Source organism: Myripristis murdjan, chromosome 20 (assembly GCF_902150065.1).
Source record: "Myripristis murdjan chromosome 20, fMyrMur1.1, whole genome shotgun sequence".
Lineage (NCBI taxonomy): Eukaryota > Metazoa > Chordata > Actinopteri > Holocentriformes > Holocentridae > Myripristis > Myripristis murdjan.
The window spans coordinates 11483604-11505878 of record NC_043999.1 but is presented as its reverse complement, the minus strand read 5'-3'; the positions used below and the strand labels follow the sequence as shown (position 1 = coordinate 11505878).

Sequence of the window (22275 nt, the reverse complement as noted above, 5' to 3'; positions counted from 1 at the left end):
TAATTTATACCACAGGCCTCTGAATGGACACACAGTATAATTCACCCTCCTCTTGAATGGGTGATGAAGAGTGGAGTTGTTGAGTAGAAACTCCTGAGACAGGACTGTTTGCTCCCGTTGTTCCTTAGCTCAGCATTTGGCTGCAGGTAATCCATTCATCCATCCATTTTCTATTCCTACTTTTTCCTATTCAGACCCCTGGGGGATTGAGTCCATTCCAGCATGCATTAGGTGGAAAGCACAATGCTATAGGAAAGTATTTTGCCCTATAGTCACTATAGACACCCCCAAGATCAGACACCCTGGTGTAACTGATAGATATGACAGTAAAATAGGCTGGAATCCTGGAGACATCCTATATCATTGGCATGAAAAGTTCTCACATGTTGTAAATAACACTTCCATCAATCTGAAGCTATGCAGATATGGCTATGGAAATATTCTGCTTAACCTAAAGAAGTTAAGCAGTTTTTTCATAAAGAAAAACTTTGTGGGTAACGATGACAAGGGTGGCAGTAATGCTGGCATAGTGTATTTCTTGCTCTCAAGTTGACAATTCTGGTTCCTTCCCTTCCATTAGCTCTTAGCTTGGGTAAAGTCATGCCAGCTTTGATGTGCAAAAAGGACTGACTCATGGAAAAAATGAATGACATGCAGAGATATCATCAATGTGCCAGGCGGCACTGCCAGCCCATGAGAGCTGGAGAGATGAGAGAGACATGCAGCATCAGTGTAATGAAAGGGTGATAGGAGCTGCACATTTCCAATTCCTCTCGAGCAGGAAATGAAATATTTGAGAGGCTATCTCTGAAAATTGAGAGAGTTGGAAATCACTTCAGAGTTTGAAAGCCTTGCACATATTACACAACTAAAAGACTATGCATTTAGCATAAGCAAAAAAAAAAAATTAAAAGATGTTATGTGTAGAGTTTAAAATATCAACGTATTATTGTGCATCTTGGTACTATTACTGTAGAAAAATGAGAACATGGTCGAGATACTGGTTCAGTCTTTTTTCAAGCTAGTGGTATTGTTACTGCTAGGCTTTTACAAAATTAAGACCACATCTCCCATGAACCTCTGCTAAAAAAAGGATCTTTGTTTCTTTGGTTAAATCTTCTCTTTCGCTGTGATGAGATACATGTCAGGCCTATCCTGGCATTTGAAATTGCCAGAAATTCTGGGAGTTTTATCTCTATTTGTGCAGGGACAACAGCCACATCTTCCCGTTATGGGCAGTGGAGCAATCCAACGGATTTCTGCAAAATCCAGCCCAGCGGCACAGATAGAAGCTGCGGCTCTTCTCTGCAATGGTATTGTTTGTTTTTAGAAACTAAACAATGTCTCTAAATTATTTATTTGTGTTAAAATGCTACATATGACACCTTTAAGCAAAAATAGACATATGGAAGAATATATGCTCCAAAAATCAATGAGCTCTCAGGGGTCTCTGATAGGATTTATGATTCTGTATGAATCATAATGAATCATATGAAATAAATAGAAAGCAAAGCTTCAAATGGATATAGGCAATGTGCAGTGGTATTCAAAATGTTATGATGTAATGCGTAAAAAGCTAGGAGGCAATGTAAGAAGGATGGGACCCTTCCCCGGGTACCTAGCCTCCCCTCCCCGGCTCCTCCCCTCACATCCAGATGCTATGATTGATTGCTGCATTCTGGGGAGGTACAGTTAGCCATTTCAATCAACTGCTGTGTGCAGTGTATCAGTCACTGGAGTCATATGCCAGTCTCTTCTATCCTCCAAAGAGATCAAAAAGCTATCTGGGGGGGGGGGGACCAAAATGTCAGCAGTGAAAAAACTACAGGAGGCAGAAACAGAGAAAGCAACAACAGCAAAGAGAAGAGGCACGGCTCCGCAGCCGCCATAGCAACAACAACAGCTGGACTGCACAGCGGTGCAAGACGGAAAACCCACCTCCGTTGTCTTTGAGGTGCAGAGCAATCTTGGTGTCATCTGTGAAAGAAAAAGACAGAAGAGACAGAGGGTGAGACTGTCAAAAGAAAGACAATGTTCAGTGTTTCTCCTTATATATTTTTTAACGCCCAAAATAAACAACCCCACGCTGGTCCCAGATGAGAATAACATATTGAGTGTTTTCGCTGCAAGCTTTCATTAGTGGACCATGCTCCTCTCAGAATGAATTTACTACACATAAGAACTGATTAAAAATTAATGCTTCGAATATAATGGTTCAGCATGCATAATTCAACACATAAAAAGCAGTCCGGGGTTAACTATACCTATGAAATACAGAAATGTAGCGTGACCCACTTCTCCAAGAGCAGTAACAGGCATTTACACACACCATAGAATTCACATTATGCAAATGTGGCACATACACGATCGGAAATATTACCCTGAGAGATCTAATTCAAAGGGACTTTCCATTTCAATTTCCAAGGAGCACACGCAACCACATTTGGGTTTCTAAAATGAAACATTAAATGAGATATGGTAGTGTAGGCGACAGCAGATAATTCAATTCAGAGTCCAAGTCGACGCCACACCAGAGTGAGGGTCATGAATATGAAGCACACAAGGCCATAGGGAAGGAAAGCATTTAGGTCCTGTTATTGTACAGTGCAGGGCTGTCGTAGCCGCACTGTATCTGAACACACAGAACACAAAGGAGAATTAGGGCTCTAACAAATCATTATAAGGAATGCAGCCCCTCTGAGGCGGGCAAATGAAGTTCATTCAAATGTCAGCACAGAGAGAGAGAGAGAGAAAGAGAGAGAGGGGGGAGACAGACTGAGAAATTTCCATGTTGGATTTTCTCACACCGCTGAAACTTCCCTCGACACGGACTCCTCTCCAGCCTCTCGTCTCTCACTGACTCCTCGCTCTCTCTCCTCCAGCTGTAGCTCACCAACACGTGCATGAGCTCCCCAGCTTGCGCTCCCCAACTGGCTGTCTAACCTGACCTCTGACCCCCTGCAGCTGAAGAGACAGGCGGGAGAGGGAAGGCGATCCGCTGTGCGTGACAGACAGTCAGAGGACTTCTCTGTGTCAGCTCCACAACAAATACCACAGGACGACCTCTTGGCCTCCTTGATACTGACACTAAAGCCCACAGCCACACACACATGCTCACATACACCAAACACGTTTTATTTGTTGTGTTAGTCTCCCGATCACACCCTGCTTTGACCTATAGGGTTGCTCGGCGTGTTGTGTCTCTCAGCGGGACAACTTTAACACTCCTCCCTGAGCGTGCAGCATCCATCCTCATCACAGCAGCCAATCTAGCACACCAGCCGCTATGGAGTGTCCATTTTAACTCAACCCCCCGACAAGATGATTAATGGGGGGTATGATGGAGGAAAGGTCGGCTGCTGCACGAGTCAGAGATTAAAGTAAAAGGCCTTTTCTGAAAATGAAATAATGAATAGCCCAGGCCTGGCAGAGAATAGGCTCATAGATTCATAAAGGAAAAATGAATGCCATAGACAAGCAAGAGCCTGGGTAGAAGGACACTGCAGATCCTGCAGAGTTGTGCAGCAAGAAAACGTCCAGAATTTTTCATCATTTAGCCTTGTACTCAGTCTTAAAACGTCTTACTTCAGGATGAGTATATTTTATGTATGCCCGTGTTGTTAAATGTCTTTTGAATGGCATAGCTCTGGACTTCTGTAACACTGTTTAATGTTGTTTATGATTTTATCTTCAGAGTTTTTCATTTGTTTTAACTGCTTTTTAATGTGTGTGCTGCTTTTTTTTTTGGCCAGGGATCACTTGGAACACAGATTTATTCTCTGAGTGACCTCCCTGGTTAAAAAAGGATGAATAAAATAAATTAAATATACTGTTTGAGGAGTTTTCAAGAAATAAGCGTAGCAATATCTTGAAACAACATAGAAAAGGGCAAGAAAATGGCACTTGGTTCAAGAAACGTCTGTACAAATGTTGAACTGCATTGGAAACAAGATTTTTTTTTCCCATTTGTTCTAAGAGAAATAATATTTTAAGAGTTCATACTGGAGTAAATAACTTTTTAGGATGGATTTTTGTAGCGGTGTCCTGAGCCAAAACCTTGGCGATCTGCTTCAGTCATCATAACCACAAAATGGGCCCGGACTACTGAACCACTCAATGCTTAACATCTTTAAACACCGCTGTCTCCGCTGACCGCTGCAGTCAGACACACCGATGAAACCGTGCTATTCCCTCAAACTACCTCTCTCATCGGGATCACATGTCCTTAAAGGGGATGCAGTAAAATCATTCATCACTGGGATCTGTTTGCAGCATCTGACAAAGAGCATCACGTCACAACACGCTGTGAGTTACATCCGCTCTTCATCTATAAGAGAATGCTAGGCATGACTGGTTGCCCATTAGCTCAATTTATGCTGTTTACCCACTGCACATCCATAATATAACATGAGCCATAATATAACATGAGTCCATTAACAACACATTTGACAGACTGTAGTGTATCTGCTTTAAGTGTTGATTACACAAACAGCACGTGATGGCACAGTAACAGGACATTAACTTAGTGGATGAATAATCTGAGGGCGGCCCACTCCTGCCGTTTGGATTCGGCTCTTCTTTGATACAAAAGCGCCTTCAACTGATTAAGACAAATCAGCTGTTTGTTTAAATGAATAGCTTGAAAGCCATTAACAAGGAAACGAGCTGAAAATTGGCACAATCAATTTGTCTCTTATTGTTGGCGCCTCTCCAGAGACGAGGAATAAGAAACGGAGGTAAACAAACTTTAGAGGACACCTTGGGCCGTTTTGCCGTCGTCAGCAAAAGGAAGCCTGCGTGCTCCTCTCTCAAAAGGGATTTGCATCAGATAACTGTGAGATTAAGCTGAAGTATGGTTTGAGTTAGCCTCCCACTGGGGTGTGGCGAATCACGAGCTCAATACTCTGTACACTGCAATATTAGAGGAAAACTGGAAGTCTGGGGGGAAACCCTGAGAGAGAGAGAGAGAGAGAGAGAGAGAGAGAGAGAGAGACTGTTTCCACACAGCAAGGGAGAAGAGGAGTAACAAAAAAAAAGCTGAGGACAGAGAAACTGCTAAAAAAAAAAAAAAGAAAGAAAGAAAAAAAAAAGACTATGGGCCTCTGGGTGCCAAATTTGGGCCAATAATATTTTTAGTTACTAAACTAAAATATACACCTCTGACCACAGCGCGTACATCTGCTTCTTAAATACACATCTAAACCATCTCTTTAAAACATATCTGAATGTCTTTCACACAAGTGATATTTTCTGTGATTTTGAATGTTTGAAATGATTTGAAAAAGACTGACATTTGCTGTTATTTTCTCAAAAGGCCGTGGGAAGGAAATAGGAATCGGAAATACACGAATATATGCAAAAACAAGGTATTGCTGTAATCATTTTCCTTCTATTCGTTTTCATTTTAATCTCTTATTTTTACAAAAGCTCTTCTAGGGATGGGTGTTGCAAAATGGCATCCGCTACAAACACTATAATACTTGCACTGGATAGCTGTTTTTCAGTTAGTCTATGTGCACTGTATTAGTCCCTATCAAATAAACAATAAATATATAAATAAATAATTCTAATGGAAAGGCTCTTTTTCCCCAAGATCTGAAGTCACAAAGCAAATAGGAATGTATACTTCTTGAATATTCATGAAATCCACAGTAATCAGATCCAGCTGAGCAAACATTACATGTGTATACAAGACTGTTCGGTATACTGCCGCGGTGAAAATACTAAGTGAGACTTAAGAAATCGCTTTGTAGATCATTTGTAAACCCTACATCCAAAATTTGATTTGACTTTGACTCTTTTCACTGTAGAAAATCTCTCTGTTCTCCAAACAGCCGCAGCCATTAGACCGCAACAGGAACAACAACAACAAAAAAAAACCTTCAAATGTAAAATGAGACCTTAAATGAAAGAGAATACAAGTGAAACGCAGTCTTCAGCAAGCCTGAATATCTGGTTTAAATTTAACCAACTTCAATGAACTCTGAAATGATTGTTAAGTCACTTTTCATTTACCCCGACAACAGCCGGCACTCAATCTAATTTCCTACTGGAGATTCATTTTTCAAGAAGGAAAATTGGCTTTCATGTGCATGCATTGAAAGTTAATGTCTTAGAATTAAACTCTGAAAAAGGAGAAGGTTAAGAGGACTAATAATAAGTGTAAGAAGACTTGTGTAAAAGCGGCAAACTTATCATTAGAAAAGCAAGTCTGTTTGAAAAAAAAAAAAAAAACCTTGCAACCTGAACAAGATGAAAACAAGTTTGGTGGCTGCATCTATTTAAGACGCAGGAGATTTGTCCCAATTCAATCTGCATTGTTTAGAAGTCGGTACAAACACAGCTGCTGTGACTTGCTTCACCGCCTGCCATCTGGACTGCATTTTTTTTTTTAGCTAAAGAGGAAAGCTTTCTAGATATCCACGCAAACTCCAAAAGAGAAAATTGTCTTGTGGATGTCGTAAAAGAGGGACACATCAATCCCAATAAAGAGCAGTCGCGGCAAATGCACTTCATTTAACTTCCTGTCAGAACAGAGCATCCATCAATACTTCAAAGTACTGCTCTGAGCTTTTACACAAACACGGAGCGCTGCGCTGAGTGGCGTACCTTCAGTGGGGACGCTGGTGGGAGGATGGGAGGTGGAGGATGTGTCCCTGCCGACGGTCGTCTCCCTGCTCCTCGATGTTGTCCTGGCAACGACTGTGGTGGTGAAGGGATAGAGATGTGTGGTGTTGATGATGTCACAGGTTTTGTCCTTGGTCTGTAAGATGGGAACAAAAAAAAATCATGTTATTCATGTATGGAGTCCTTTAAAAGAGGAAATAATGTGTTGGTGTGTTTGTGTTTGTGAAGACATGGACAGAAGATGTAAGAGGGCTCTGCCTGCATACAACAGAAAAGGGCATTCATCGTCCTTGCAGTTCCCAACAATGGTCAGTGTGCTCCAAACACACACACACACAATGCATACACACCACACATGTATCCCTGCATTAGCACATCAGACGGAAACATCTAAATCAGCGTCAGCAGTGTTCCAGTCATAGCTCAGATACCGACAAAGACTCAGATGCCAAACAGCAGGGTGGTAATAACTAATTAAATTTATTCAAATCACTGTGCTGTGTAGCTTTTTGTGTACTTTTTGTGCTTTTTCCAGAATTGTCTTTAAAGTCAAAACTTTTCATTTTTTTTGCTTAAGTATTGTACATTTTACATCACATCCATCACACAGTGCAATTTCCGTCGGCTCTTTGCTCACCAGAAACTAGACCGTCATAAACAGACAAATGGTGGAGAGCCTTTCGCAATGAATGGTTACCCAGCGGAGATGAAAACAGTAATCTGGCTTTGTTGGTGCACTTTTGGTAATTTCCAAAAGTCCAATCAAAATAGTCTTCTTGGAAGTTGGAACTCTCGTCCTTTAAGTTTTGCATGGGAAAGACCGCATCAGCCAAAGTTATTTGCTTTCTAAAAAGTAACACAGCACTTACTCTAAGTACATTTTAAATGAGGTGTGTTTTACTTTTTCTTGTGTTGACAGTAGTACTTCTACTTCTAAGTAAAACATCAGCAAAGTAACAATACGTCTACTTGAGTAACAACCTTTAGCACTCTTTCCAACAGGTTCAAACATCCCTCAGTGTGTCCATGTGTCACTTTAGTCTGATTTTTTTTTTTTTTTTTACTCTATTTGCTCACCTCGTCTGGGCAGCTGTTATCCACCCAGTCCTGCCGATGGCGGTCAAAGCCACTGGAACATCTGAGGGGCAAACACACACACACACAGAGGGCGCCACTGTTAGTCACACACAAGCCAAATCTTCTGTTAATTTCGCTGATAACACATTTTCAGGTATTATTCGGCCCATGTTTGTAGTAGTCGCAGGCCTTTACAAGCTGCAGGTTGAGTAATACCTCAGAGTTTTCCGCTGTGCAGAGTTCCAAAGGTCCTCCCACCTCCCTGCAAAGTCTGCATCCAGGGAGTTCAAGGAGGGAGCGGCTTTGAACAGTTTGAGTGTGTGGGATTTGTAAGGAGGAAGTTCAGTGGGTCATGCTGCTGGGACTGATGGGGCTGTAGTGTATGTGTGTGTGTGCGTGTGTGTGTGCTGTATGGCGGGTTACTATGGAAAGGGCTGGCTGGACTGACTGGTTGGGAAGTGGGGGGGCTGCAGGCTGCACAAATGAAGACCTCTAATGAACGCAAAAGTCAGCCTGTAGTAATTGGTGGGGGCCTGCTCATCTTTCATTCTTTTAATGGATCACAATTACAAGTCACCCGCTGGTGAACCCACCAACCAACCTCTCATCATTCTGTCTGCTTCCTTAACAGCACACATCCTGTCTGGAAAGAAAAGTTTGCATGCATCGTAGGGCACCCCCGCCCACCCGCACCCACCATCTTCAGCATTTTCTATCAAATAAATTGAAGTCGGAAAGCTCAGTGTGCTAGTCTGGAAATGATTTGTCAGCGCAGGCAAGGGAAACATATAGCAAACCTATTGCATACAGATCAAAACGATCTTCAGCCCACTATCATCTCATACTGAGGAAATGTCGCGGGTATAAAGCTGGCAATGGAATCTGTGCTTTGTGCTTATGGGACAATATGGGGCGAGGAGAGTCTTAGACATCCCCGGCAGGCCTCATTTCTCCAGTGAACATATTGTTATGGTAATGACTTTATGTGTAGGAGTCCATTTTCATCTTTCCACCTCTCTAATCATCCCATTCCTTTTTTTCCTGTAAAAAAAATTCAGCCTCATCTGCTCAATCAGGCGAGACAGATTCCCCCAGTTAATCCCTTTCTTTTGCCCACTGCTCTCCCCAGAGAGGGCGGAGTTGGATGCAAACTGAGACGACAATATTACTGAGCAGGTCTGGCCTAACCTGTCCCTATGGGAAGCGATTGTTTTGTTTCTCCTCGGTGGCATCCAGCTAGTTGCCATCTAACATACTAAGCCACAGTAAGCTTAATTAGAAATGGGCCGAGGTGCTTCATTTGAATATAAATGAACCCATGAGGGAGAATGTTTCTGTTCAGGTTTCCACCATTCACGGCAGAGTGGATATATTTTCTTACTGAGTTTTGTTCCTCCTGTTTCTTGCTATTGCCTTCTCCGGTGCATTAGAATGATGCAATGACTTTTCACATTGTTTGAATTAGCTTGGCAGTGTCATGGTATCCTCTGAGAATACCATATGGGAGAATGACAAGCCTGTGATTACATCTTTTCTCGACACAGTGCACGCTTAAACAGTATGCAACATTAATGTTTTTTTTTTACATGCCAGGAGACCAAGACTTATTAAAACTCAATACTCTTCTGCTTTGATCTATGATTTGACAGCCATTAATTTTCTACAAGCTGCATTTGTGATGCACAACAGATGTGTGTTTTGGGTAAACAGATCCCTGCATTTCCTCCAAACAAAATCAACGCTCTGCTGCATTGGTAGTTATGGCCCAGCGACGGTCCGTAGGGATGCCTGTCACGCCTTATTAACCCAGCCCCACACTATTTGCATACATCATCAGGCTCACAGCATCACAACAAAGTGATTTAGCCTGAAACTTAGCATGGCAGAGCAGCGCTGGGCTCTCACCTTCCCAGTGCGGCGCGAAAAGACAAGTTCATCATGCTCATTCTCTCAAAATGCCAGCATTTTTCATTAACCCAGCACCAACAAGGCCACCACACTTTTTAATTAGTGTGTTTAAAGCATGTTTGCCGTTTTCAAAGGAAGCTGTTGAAGGATACAAAGGACAGAGACCGGCTGAAAGCTGAGATGTGAACAGGGTTAGATATCTAATTAAAATGCAGCTTAATTAGATTGCTGCTATTCAGGCATGGAGTATCTCTCCATGGCATCCATAAATTGCCGAGAGGAAATACACCAGTTCACTTTGTTGCGCTGTGAATTTATTTGTCTCTGTCAAAAGGCTTTACAATTTAAAATGCTGAGGAGAGGAAAAGGCAAATCTATGATCCCATCTGATCTAACCCCTAAAATCATAATGGGTGCAGCGCGTGTACAGCACATTTTTCAAATCGCACAACATTACTCTGAGAAATGATGAGTCCAAAATAAAAGAGTGTCAGATCAATAATTGATGCATAGGGCATTCAAAATGCAGAGGCATACACAAGGGAGGGCATGGTGGCTGCTCCAAGTCAGGCTAGGTAAACCACAACAGCAATCTCCAAAAACACATTTTCAGCAAACAGGGGGGAGAGAAATGTCTCAGTGCAGTCAATATCTATCGACCTGCAACTTAGGGCTTCCTTAACTTCAGTGGATGACAACGCATCTCCATCTCTTATCTCTTCATAATTTATTTCTCCTCTCCATCCTCCTAACGTGCGCAAACCTACCGCAGTTCACATTTCAGCTGTCAGGAAATACTGGGCAGAAACAATAACATTCTTTAGCAAGTCAAATATTTACTTTTGCTTGAGGTACAGGGAGAGAGGAAGGATGAAATGAAAGAGGAAGGTGGTGGAGGGGGATGACAAAGGAGGTGTGAGTGAATATTGAGGATTACTGAGCTGCTGCCAGGCATAAATGGTACAACTTCATTCCCCTCTGCTTGTTTTGGCAAACCATGGAGAGAGAGAGGGAGAGAGAGAGAGAGAGAGATAGAGAGAGAGAGAGACGCTCCATTACAAGATCCAGGTGTCAATACAATACTTCCCTCACTTAGCCACTGACATGCCAGAGTCAACTCGGAGCCGCTGACTGACTGGACCTAATGCTAACACTGAATAAAGATGGAGACTGGGTGAGGGATTAAAGGTAAGTCTATTTAATACAGATTCCAGAAGTAAAAAAACTCATTTACAAGCAAAGCTCACTTGCCATGGAGAAGTTATTTTAAACCATTATCTTTTCACCATGCAAGGACGACTTACCATTATTTACAAGAATGTGAAAAAATACTATGTGCCTCTGCAGAAGCCATAACTCGGCCTGATTTCAACTTTGTTGTGCAGAAATTGTGTTTTATTTGCAAATTCGGGTTCTGCAGGTTCAAGTTCATTTGGAGCCTTAATCACTGTTACAAGCCCACAGTACCACATGTAGATTTCTCGAGGCCTCAGAAACAGTTTAAATGCGTTTTCTGCTTCAAAAGTTGGTTGCAAAGCTTTTGGAATATTTTTAAAGTTGAACTGTTAACATTGGTGTATGTAATATGTTGCCCACATGCTCATGTCACACTGGGAGTACATGTTATGCAAACAAGTGTGCACTATAGCGCCACTAGTGGTCTCAAACTACATTGGGTACATTTAGGTACTACACTACCCTTGATCCAAAAACAACTCCCACCAATCAGAGATGTCCCTGTTACCATGGAGATGCTAAGTGCGTCAAGGTTGCGCGGTTTGAAAGTATTGCTGGCTCGACTGGCCTCTAGCAAACACATAAATTAGTGAACGTTACAAATCACTATAATTCCTTAACATAAAATGTAACTTCAGATGAGGAGGACAAAAAAAGCAATGCCCTCTGGGACATGTAGTTCATTACCATTTCCCCACATCTGCATCTGCTTTCCCTACATCTGTATGTGCTTTGCGGTCACGTAAATAATTCTGACCAGAAACCACTTCTTGAAGCCTAACTAACTCTAGCTAGTTGCAGTTAGCATCGCTTATGTCTAATGATGTCGTCTTTGGCCAGTTTTGTTGGCGTTACATCCTTACATCCTTACATTGTCGACGTTTGGGGCGTTGCAAGTAATTTTACCGTGCTATAATGCAGCTTCCTGTCTTGGCTTTGTCTCCAAGGGGAAGACATTTTAATAAACACTATGTTGTTACAGCGTGTGTCATTCTCAAATTTTAAGAGGCTGCAGTGCCCACTCAGAGACTGTGAAAGAAAAAGGATGGCATGAGAGAATTCCCTGTAAAAGCAGTTAAATAGCCCTCTCTTTTGTCCTTTTTAATTTTTACTGTGAATTAATTTTTACGAGGTCATGATTCACCCCAGGCCCAGTTTGATCAGTTCAAGTCCTGCAGCTCTTCTATTTTGATGATTGTGAATCACCACATCGCTGCTGAGCATTGTTACCTGTTGAGGCGGTGGCACCAGCTACAGTTGAAGTTGATCTGCGAGGAGATGCAGGCGCTGCAGCTGGTGAACTGGAGACAGGCTGCAGAGGGGAAAAAAAAGGTCAAAACAGGTCAAGGTTCCTCTTCTGATGCAAAGGTATTAAAATCTTCTGGTAATAAAAAAAATCTGCTCAAATGCATGAATCAGGATTTTTCCCTTGGATGTTTGCAGTAGCACACTGTTGAGACTAAACCAAGGTTAGTATATTAAATTCTTCTTACTGGGTAAAGGCATCATCTCCACTGCTGTAGAATTGGTGATCCTGGTCTTCGTCAGCTCCACACGGTGGTACTCATAAATCGTCCTCCGCCTCACATCTAGATTATAAGAGCAAAGGAGAAGAGGGAGAGCGCAAAGGAGAAGGGTGAGAAAGAAAGAATAAACCATCACAAATCTTCCATCGAGAGACAAAAACTAGGACAACTGGTCCCCGAAAGAAGAGGGGAAGAGAGAGGGAAGCAGAATCAGGTCATGTGGGATGCTACCACAGCACTTTATTTCTCCCTCTCTGTGCCCCAGTGTCAGCGTACGACTTGGCAAGGGGTGGGAGCAATTTCCCCCAAGAGCTGATATCAATCAGACCCTGTTGAAAGGCCGCCTTCCCAGTCATCTGTAGCTGCAAGTCATCAGCCGAGGTAAGATGGAACGATTGATTAGATACATCATTGGCTCTCATTGCTTTCTGGCGCTTGCAACTCATGTGCGCCACTGTAAAATGGGCCGGTTGCTTTTGCTGGCCATGCATCTTCGCCTAGCGTGACTGCAGTGGAAATGAAAGGAGGAGGCATGAAATAAATCCTTTGTTGATATGAGGTTAAAAAAGGCTCTCTGTTTATTTTTAAATTAATCAGATATGCAAATAATCCCTTATTTAGGCTGTTAATACTTAGGTAAAGTTGCACAGTTAATAGTATTTCTTTCATGTAAAAGCATCCTAGGAATGAAATGGGAGATTTATAGAAGAGATCAATGAGATGCATTGCAATGTGCATCATGTGACATTGCTCAGTGCATGACATAGTACTGCAATACATGTAATAGCTTCTAATATTTTACTATAATACTTACATTTGCTTATCTAATCAGCGATGAATTTAAAATTCAACACCCTGGACCATGACTGTGTAATACACTCAGAAAGCTATGACTCAAAATCCTCTTTTCACGGATATCAATCAATTGCCTCATTTTCAATGTATTTTTTTAATACTTGTATTGTAAAGTTTCTGTGCTGTTTTATTGTTTCCCTGTTGTTGCAAAGTGCACTTAAGCACTTTGGTGTCACATTGCACTTTAAATAAACCTTGACCACTTGTGAGCCCCATTTCTTTATTTACATTTACTTACTAACACAGTTACTGTACAAGGTCTCTAGAATTCAAGGGTACTGCTCTGCTTGCTTGGATGAGTTTTGGTCTGGTATGTAACCGTTCCTCCTTCCTATAGTATTGTGCTTGTGATGGCATGGTGTTGCTTGCCCACTGACCTGCTTGGTTGGATTAGACACAGGACAGCTGATCAAAGCAACAAATGGGAGCCAGCCTGGACTAACCTGAGAGTATGACTGCCCCCCCTTTCTCTTCTCTCCCTCCCTGGTGACTGACTTCCTCTTGCCTCTAGCAATGAGATTATCTGGTCTCTAATGACATGGTGTTGGGGCCAGAGGAGGGTCAGCCAGTCACCCAGCCCAAGGCTGCTGATATGTGTGCAGACTTTGCAACCTGGCTTGTGTCTAGTCTGGAGGTGGAAGGAAGCTACAAATCAGAGCAATTATAGCCCTGGCTCAGCCACAGCATAAACAAGAGCTAATGAGAATTTAGCAACCTTCCATTAATACTATCAAACAATGGAAGATTTAGAAAAGTGTTTCATCAATTATGCATGACAGTGTTCAATTAGCCAGTAATAAAATTAAAGGCACATTTGGTGAAAATAATGCACTTGCACGGTCAAGATTCTGTTAGGGAGTGCAATGGAAAAATACTGATACTAACATACTATACTCTGTCTGGTAAGTTATAAATATCACAATACCAAGCAGTGCCTCATTTTTTATTCATCCATGTTGGAGAACTGGATGGAAATCAATGAAAATGTAATGTCAAGACCTTGAGTTAAAAATCAATGTTGAAATAATACAGTCCAAATCTGGTGGAGGGACAAATACCCTCTCATTGGGCTCTCATCAAGCAGCACTCTGGCTGTTATTACTGCTACATAAAATGTCACATTGCACTCAATCAGGCACACGAAAGACAGGAAAGCTGTGTGTGTGTGTACACTGGACAAAGCAGTCATGGCCCCCAAAATATGAAATCACTACGTTCTTCTTGACCGTGCTTCCCTCTGCTAGTGATTTGATGACTTTCTGTTTATGGAGCTGGTACTTTAAGAAATTCAGAAACTGACAAATGACAAATGATTGTCCTAAAATCTTCCTACTGGGAATTGCATTATTAATTATAAGCCAGACCAGGCCAGGAAGAGGTTGGCAGGCAGGCAGGCAAGGTGTGAAAAGGGAGGAGGTGGGGGTGGTTTAGGCAGGCGAAAGTTGTTTTGAGAATAACGCACTGTGACTGAAAATGGATATGCTGGCTTTGGGAAGGGATATTAAAACCTGCGTGATAACACAAGAAGTGCAGCTGTGCTGCTACCTGACCTTCTAATTAGGTGGCCTGGCCACAGGACACTCACAAATCTTCTCCCTTCATCTTCCTTTACTGGCTGGGCAGTGGGCCTGCTTTGCCTGGAGATAGTATAAAATGTTTTATTTGAGCATTTCATCCTAGGTGAAGCTAAAGTGGGTTAAAAATATGCCTTTTCTCACTGTGTGCTCTGGCTGGTATGCAGTAATTGGCTGCAGAGACACTTTATTAAGTTGGCATGACTTCTGAACACAAAGGCCTATAGTAGTCAGGGCTTTCCTGTTTATTTTTCCTATTTAAGATCCAGATTTAATAGGCTCAAGACAGCAAAACTAAAAATACAAACAATCATTTAACTTTTATAGTCCTGACAAGCTGGTTTGATATATGACATGGTGATACAGATGTAAAAAACCTGTCAAAATCTCTTTTTTCTTATCAAGATGATCACCTTTTAATGAGGTCTGAAATAGTTCAAAGTGGGTTATTTAGGAATAAGAAACATATTTTCTCCTGATGCAACCCAGATTTCTGTATGCTGGGTGCAAAAATGGAGTGGAAGTGGAGGTCACTCAGTGATCAATAATGCAGCAGCAGCTATCAACCTGTACCTGCTGGTTGTAGGACTGGAGGGCCTGACTGTGCCTGCAGAAGAACGAACTGCTCCAGCTTTCCGGCTTTCTGGAAACTGCTGATTCCTACTCTTTTTTTCCTCTTTCTCAAGGTTAGGCTCTTGGCATTTTTGACTTTCCCATACTGGAAGTTACTCAATTTCAGGTTAAGCAGGTTTAGGGTAAGGTATGGACAGGATTTCTTTGCAGCAGTTTCTTTCTGCACCAATAATTAAAAGGAGCTGTGATTGCATGGGCTGCATCAATTTGCTTTCTAGACAAAGGCAATGTCATATTGCTCAGGGGACATGTCAAGCCCTTTTGAATGACAGATGTGAGATGCAAATACTGCCCTTTTCCTTTCAGACATGGTCACAGAAACATATGCACTTTGCAAATACCAGTTTGTTTGTGCACAGCCAGAGAAAAGCTATGCTCGTTTCAGCTGCTGCACGAGTTCAGGTCTTGTTTAAAGTGACAGCAAACAGTCTTAGCAATGATGAGGCAGTTTTCTATCATTGATTGTTTTTTTAAACATTCAGTCATCATCTGTATTTAATGTAATATATGCAGACAAAGGCAAGGCAGTGACTGTTGTACACTTTTCCTTCTGAAGGAGCTCTGAGTTTAGGTTGCTTTAGCTCTCCCAAAAAATGGATTGAGGTGTTTTCAACAGTCAGGTTTCTTGGAAGCACGATTCAGCACGGAGGTTTTTGAGGCACAATATCAGAGAAGAAGAAAAAACATCCAAGGGGTAGAAGAGAAAACACAGCCCTCAGAGTCATCTTTCATGTACAACACTGAAACTCAGTCTCAATTTGCTTCCATCCAAGACTTCATCACTGCCTAACCAAGCCGCCGGTAGACAGTGGTTTCATCATGCTGTGTCAGAAGCATCAAAGAGAGCTCGGGTTAAAAAGAATAAGAGCACTGGGTTCACAAATTCAAGATGCAGAGCTCTTAATGCCAGCTGCAATCTAGCAAGAGATTCTGCACAAAGCCCTCACACACAAAATAAGGGTTGTATTACCCTTAAACCCAGCTTACACAAATCACTGCCGCCACAAACTTAGTCATAAGAAGTGCTTCCCTATCCCAATCGACGTAAAGACACCAAGAGAAGGAGGGGTATAACAGTTATAAGATATTAAGTGTGACAAATAGATGCTATCCAAGTTCCACGCACACAATCAATGCACACTTTTTAAATTACTGAATAAATTGTGTTTGACAAGTCATTATTGTGGCAGACTTTAAATAAGAGCCCCAGAGAGAATGTCTGACTGTGGATGAAAAGGCTTGAAGTCCCTCCCCCCCTCCCCTTTGCTTGAGGTTGCTTTAACTTTAATGGGCCCAAATTGGAGGGACTCAAAAGCAAAAGCAAGAGGCAGATCTGGAGCTGCGCCCACGGCTCTGCCCACTACCCACTGTGAGAGGTGGAGCAGAGCTGTGCTGGGGAAGAGGTGGTGACAGCTGGAGCTGAAGCAAAACAGCCGAGGCTGAACCCGGGATCTGTCGCTACGAGACAAAGTTTGAAGGATAAATAAAAGGACGATGATACAAAACAATCAGAGCAATTTGGGTGGCTTCGAATCCTAACTAGTTTTTCTACATCCCACTGTGACACAAAACAGAAAAGTACAATACAAGGATGAATGCTGATTGTCTTCCGGAGTGCAAGCAGGCGAGGAAATACAAGACAGAATGGTGTCTTTGAGACTCACTGGGTATCTGCTGGATCCTGTGGACCACCACAAAAGCATCAGACAGGCCCACCTTGACTGGATGATTGACAGAGCTGATCTGTGACACCTCAATTGGGATCTGAAATAGAAGAGGGGAAGATCAATTACCCGGGCAATGCCGGTGTGTTTGGGTGGCTGGAGAATAGGGGCATGCCTCAGCAGTCTGACAGCACTGACAATTCAACAAGGTTATTGCTATCTTCCATAGAAACGTGTTAAAGGCTTTAAAAGATGTGATGCAGCCTAAATCAGCGCAATGCTATCTATAGTGCACCGAAAGAGCATTTTCACTGGTTGCCACTGTGGTTTTGCACATACAAGGGTGAACCTGTGAACACACATGCATGTGAATGTACATGCATGCACACACATTTTAAAAAAAACACCTGAACGCATATGAAAACACACATCCTGCACACACACATGGGAACACGCATGCAAGAGACTGAGGATGAAATACTATATGCACAGAAATGTTGGGAGAAATGAAAGATCAAAACAGAGGCTCACACAGAGAGACAAGCATATGCCAACACACATACACAAATAAGCACACACACACACACACACGCACACATACACACACACACACAGAGGAAGAGTAAATGAGCAATGACTTTGCGAGGATTGGCTCATCTCAGAAAATAGCCTAAAACTGAGACTCAAAAAAAAAAAGTGAATTCTTAGGCAAATCTAAAGCAAGCAAGACCAAATCGACACCAAGAAACACTCAGAGGCCGTGGCATTTATGGTCTCTCCAAGCAAAAGCAGTTTTGAAAGTTTTACATGAAATTGCAGGAGAGGAGGAGACGAATTAAGCTATAGAGAAGTGCTCAATAATTGGGATGAATACTTGAAGGGAAAGTGAGATAGCAGAGCAGCAACAAGCCCTGCAGTCAGCGAGATTCATGTAATAACTGCACTTACACGTAATGGTCAGGTTGTTTTTCTCAGAACAATAATGGAAAGTGTCATGAAATACTTATTAGCGAAAGCTCAAGCAGCTTTTGAACCAGCTCTCTCAATCCTCTTATAAAAGCGGATTCAGGCATAAAAGAACCTGGACCTGCAATTAGGACCATTACAGCTATGCTACATGATGACTCTGTGATTGCAGTTTCACACCCTTGGAATAGCGTCTGCTGAAAAAATCATTCTTCATCGCCTCTCTCTTGTTCTCTCTTTTCAATTTCGCTTGTTTTTCTGTGCTTTGTGAAATTCCAAAATTCAACGGGCACCATCATGATATATAATACACATAATGTCTCCCATATGTGCAGATGTTCCTGTGATCCAAAACCTGCAACATAATTTCAAATAATATCACAACCATATCACGCATATGGAAATAGTATAAGGACATCATGTAATATTTTTTTAGGCAGTGCCCATCATGAAACTCATTATTTTGTCAGTCATGGTGGAGTCACATTATGGTGCCCTGAGTGAAAGCAGAGGTTCATGAAAACAGAGCTTTATTTTCTGAACTAAAGGGCGATTTTCTCAATTAAAGAACAAAGGCAAACGGCTGTACCAAGTTTTAAAAATGAACGGCGACATTTAGGAGGTCAGGAAGAGGAGTTTAGGGGAGTTGGGGAGATCGGGAATAAGAAAGAACGATTCAGCTGGAAAAAAGAAGTGCAGCGAGGTAGAAGTGTATGGGCTTAGCAAACAGCTGAGACTGAAGAAGAAATGGGAAAACATCCTCTAATCAAGAGAGAGAAAAAACAGCGGATGAGTGAGTCCTGACCTCTTTGTATGCAAACACGATCCTGCCATCGTTGTGCAGCGTGGCCTGGAAGGTGAAGCTGCCCAGGTTGTAGTTGTCCTGCAGGTGGACGTGGTCCCACTGGACCACCAGAGCAGTGCCTAGAGGGGCCAACATTAAAGCCACAATGAGACATACATCACCATTTATTACTACACAGCACCAAACATTAACATTAACATAAACAGGGAATGCAACGGCAATGCCAGTGTCATCTAGATTTATGTTGTTTAGGTCTAGTTTGCATTCCCGATTCACTTTGCAATCCATGCCATATGCAATCAAATTTATTAGATTAGTTTCAACAATTATGTGTTATTCATTCTTAAAATACAAACTTGGTGTCAAACATAGCCGCTGTCCAGGCTCAGAAAGACGGCCCCGAATAAGAAGACATGGATGTGACAGAAAAGTTTATAAGGCAACATGCTTTTAAGGGATTATTTCCTGGCAGACGCTTCTATTTTTTTTCCTGGGTGTCAGGTGATGGACAGTAAGCACAGTGTAATGCAGCATGCGCACAGATATGAAAACACTCAACTCAGGCAGAATAAAATAGCCCAGAAAAAAAAAAAAAAAATGAAATTCTGACAACCCCAAATTAAGTCTTCATGTTTACTGTGATGGATTATCGAGCTCAGCCAGTTTTCAAGTCTGTGGAAGTTGTTTTTCATACTGTGCAAGAATGAATGGCAGCGCACAGCAACTTCTGGGGGTGAGAAAACAAGCACTGATGTCTCCAACTGCACCGAGTGCGTGCAGACAAACCAGGAATAGTGTAAAGGAGATGGGCAACTTGAGATGATTTCTCAAACTTGAAAACATACTGATATTATACTTTTAAACACATAAAGTCAGCATCAGGTACAGGTATCAATAGTCACTGATTTGTGGATGTGCCAGGTCAATTCGACTTCATCCCCTTGACAGCAGGCTTCACATTATGTGTAAAACTATTTTGATTTAGTGTGGATTTAGAGAACCTATCGATGTGAAAGCCACTCCTGCTCCAAGCTAGTCATTTGGCTGGGCCCCAGGGCAATAAAGGTTTGTTAACACAACTAATCAATTTTTTCATCACATAGCCAGGGCTCCTCTCCATCCAAAGTAAAGCTTTTCTGCTGAGAGCTCGGGGCACACAGGCATCCACTGCCACAGGAAACCCCATAATAATTCACATCTGCTCTAAGAGGAGGCCTCTGGCGCTGGCTGTGGATGTGGCACAGCCGGGGTGCAAGGATGGATTCAGCGGCACGACAGATTGAGCCCGGCCTGCCACTGATATTTAAAGTGACAGTTAACCGTAAAACGACATTTGACCCACAAAACATCTTGACCCTGAGAGTGCAGGCCACGCAGATAGTTGTTTTTTTATCCTCCAAGGTCCATGTAAAAAGCATGTAATCCATGGAGTCGTAATTTTTGAGATTTACAGCATTATTTGATGCCATAACAACTAGGCAAATTCCAGGAAGTGTTTTTGGGCAAACTGCATTAGCGGAGAGAGGGCAGAACACGTCTCCATTCCCCCGTCAGCTTTCAGCAGGCAGGATATAGATGGACTTGACTGAGGAGTATAGCACAAGCATTATGGTTACTTGTTTATTTATAGTTATTTCTGCATCCCTAAAACCCAGAAGTACAACCAAATTCTTGCAAACTAAAAAAAAAAAATATTGTTAAGTCACAAAAATTAAATGTATTTTGAGATTGCAAAGCCATGGGGTGCGGAAAAGAAAAATAATCCGCACATTTATTTCACGAGAAAGGTTTGCAAGAGAGGAACGACCAGACCAAAAGCTACAAATTAAACTGTCGCACACCGTCTAACTTGCAGTGAAACATTTAACGCGACGTTGTGGTACTAGACCTTCAGCAAAATAAATCAATAAAAAAATAAAAAGCGTTAGGTTTTGCCTGATGAAGGTCTGGTATCGAAACGTCGCATAAAATGTATCACGGCAAGTTAAACAGTGCAAGTTAATTTGCGACTCTTAAAGCCATAGGGTTACAATGCACTTTAATGCAATGCAACTAACATTACCAGGAGAGATGGCATATATATATGTATATATATATAAAACTAGTCTGGGGCTGGGCTACATTAGAATAAAAGATCTGCTTCATTGTAAGATACTTCATTGCCTTTCAAGGGTAGCAAATACAAGGCCACTCTACTTTAAGTGGATGAGGAATAAAGAAAAAAGAGGGAGATGTAGAATGAGACGGAGAAGTGAAGGTCTGGTGTAATGTGTTAAGGAGGAGACAGGTTAGGAGGGAAGGTAAGGAAGATAAAACTGAGCTCTAAATGGCTACTACTTCATGGTGCTGAGTCAGTCAGCACTATTAGTTAAGCCTAATTTAAGTCCTGCGCCTGCTTAAAATGTACCGAGTTCAGGAGGGGACGCTGCCACGCTATCTGAGGCTCCCTGACTAAAAATACAGAGCGGGTGAGGAGGAGTGCGCCGAGTACACACTGGCCTTGTTTCTAATTCCCCTAAATGGTTTACATGCTGTATGAACAAAAACACCAAAACAAATCCGGCTCTTTTTCCCAGCAGCCCACCCCCTGGAACAAATAATTTCTTGTCGAGACAGGACTTCAACGATGTTTTTCAGATGTGACAGACTGGAAACTAATCTATTAATAAAATCATTAGAGTCTCGGGAGAAATCAATCCATGTGACGGCAGAGTTGTGATAAATCTTGGTGTCACTGTCACACAGCCTCTAAGTGGCACTTTTACCAAAACGCAGTCAGTCAGGTGTGACACTTCACTCCTCTGTTATTGTGCGCTAACAGATTTCACGACATTTTATGACACTTCAGAAAATCCGTTGCTATGAATGTCTATTGAGCACTGTCTAATTGGTAAGAAGCAGAAGACAACTTTACTGTGAAAGTTTGCCTTATTTAAATCGCAACAACAAGTGAAAACGTCTGCCAGAGGGATGAAATAATCCCACTTTTTTCCAATGCTAATCAACCAGTTTAAGAGTTTTCTTGAATTACTTGTCATTTTCTTAATGCCAGTGGGTGGATCTGCCCTATTCTGCCTTGTTTCAAGAATTTTTTGCATATTTATATCATTCCTGAGACAAGTAAAATGGCACTGGAAAAAAGTATCTCATCTCACAGGCAGGTTGATTCACTTGTTTTAAGAATAAAATAAGTTTTTAACACTCAATATGAGATGAAATGACTTGCTAAGATGGAGCTTGCCTTGTAATGCACCAATTCATCTTGGCACTGTAGATGTCAATTTTCACAGTCCTCTTTATGCACTCAGAGCAAACTATATGGAAGTGTCATGAATGCTGCATGGCACTGTTCAGAAACTGTGCTTTTTGTTTGTTTTGTGAGGCAGCACTGAGTCTCACAACAG

General features: G+C 42.0%; 1 protein-coding gene across 1 annotated transcript in view; it reads right to left on the bottom strand.

Moving 5' to 3' along the window:
* Positions 1 to 22275, bottom strand: part of plxdc2b (plexin domain containing 2b) — a 93145-nt gene that overhangs the window by 6551 nt on the left and 64319 nt on the right. Inside the window, exons 6-12 of the mRNA XM_030079639.1 lie at positions 18872 to 18990; positions 17101 to 17200; positions 12342 to 12437; positions 12079 to 12160; positions 7705 to 7765; positions 6610 to 6763; positions 1939 to 1977 (exon numbers count right to left, since the gene is read on the bottom strand). Coding sequence (XP_029935499.1) covers positions 1939 to 1977; positions 6610 to 6763; positions 7705 to 7765; positions 12079 to 12160; positions 12342 to 12437; positions 17101 to 17200; positions 18872 to 18990 — 651 coding nt within the window. The remainder of the gene's footprint in view (positions 1 to 1938; positions 1978 to 6609; positions 6764 to 7704; positions 7766 to 12078; positions 12161 to 12341; positions 12438 to 17100; positions 17201 to 18871; positions 18991 to 22275) is intronic.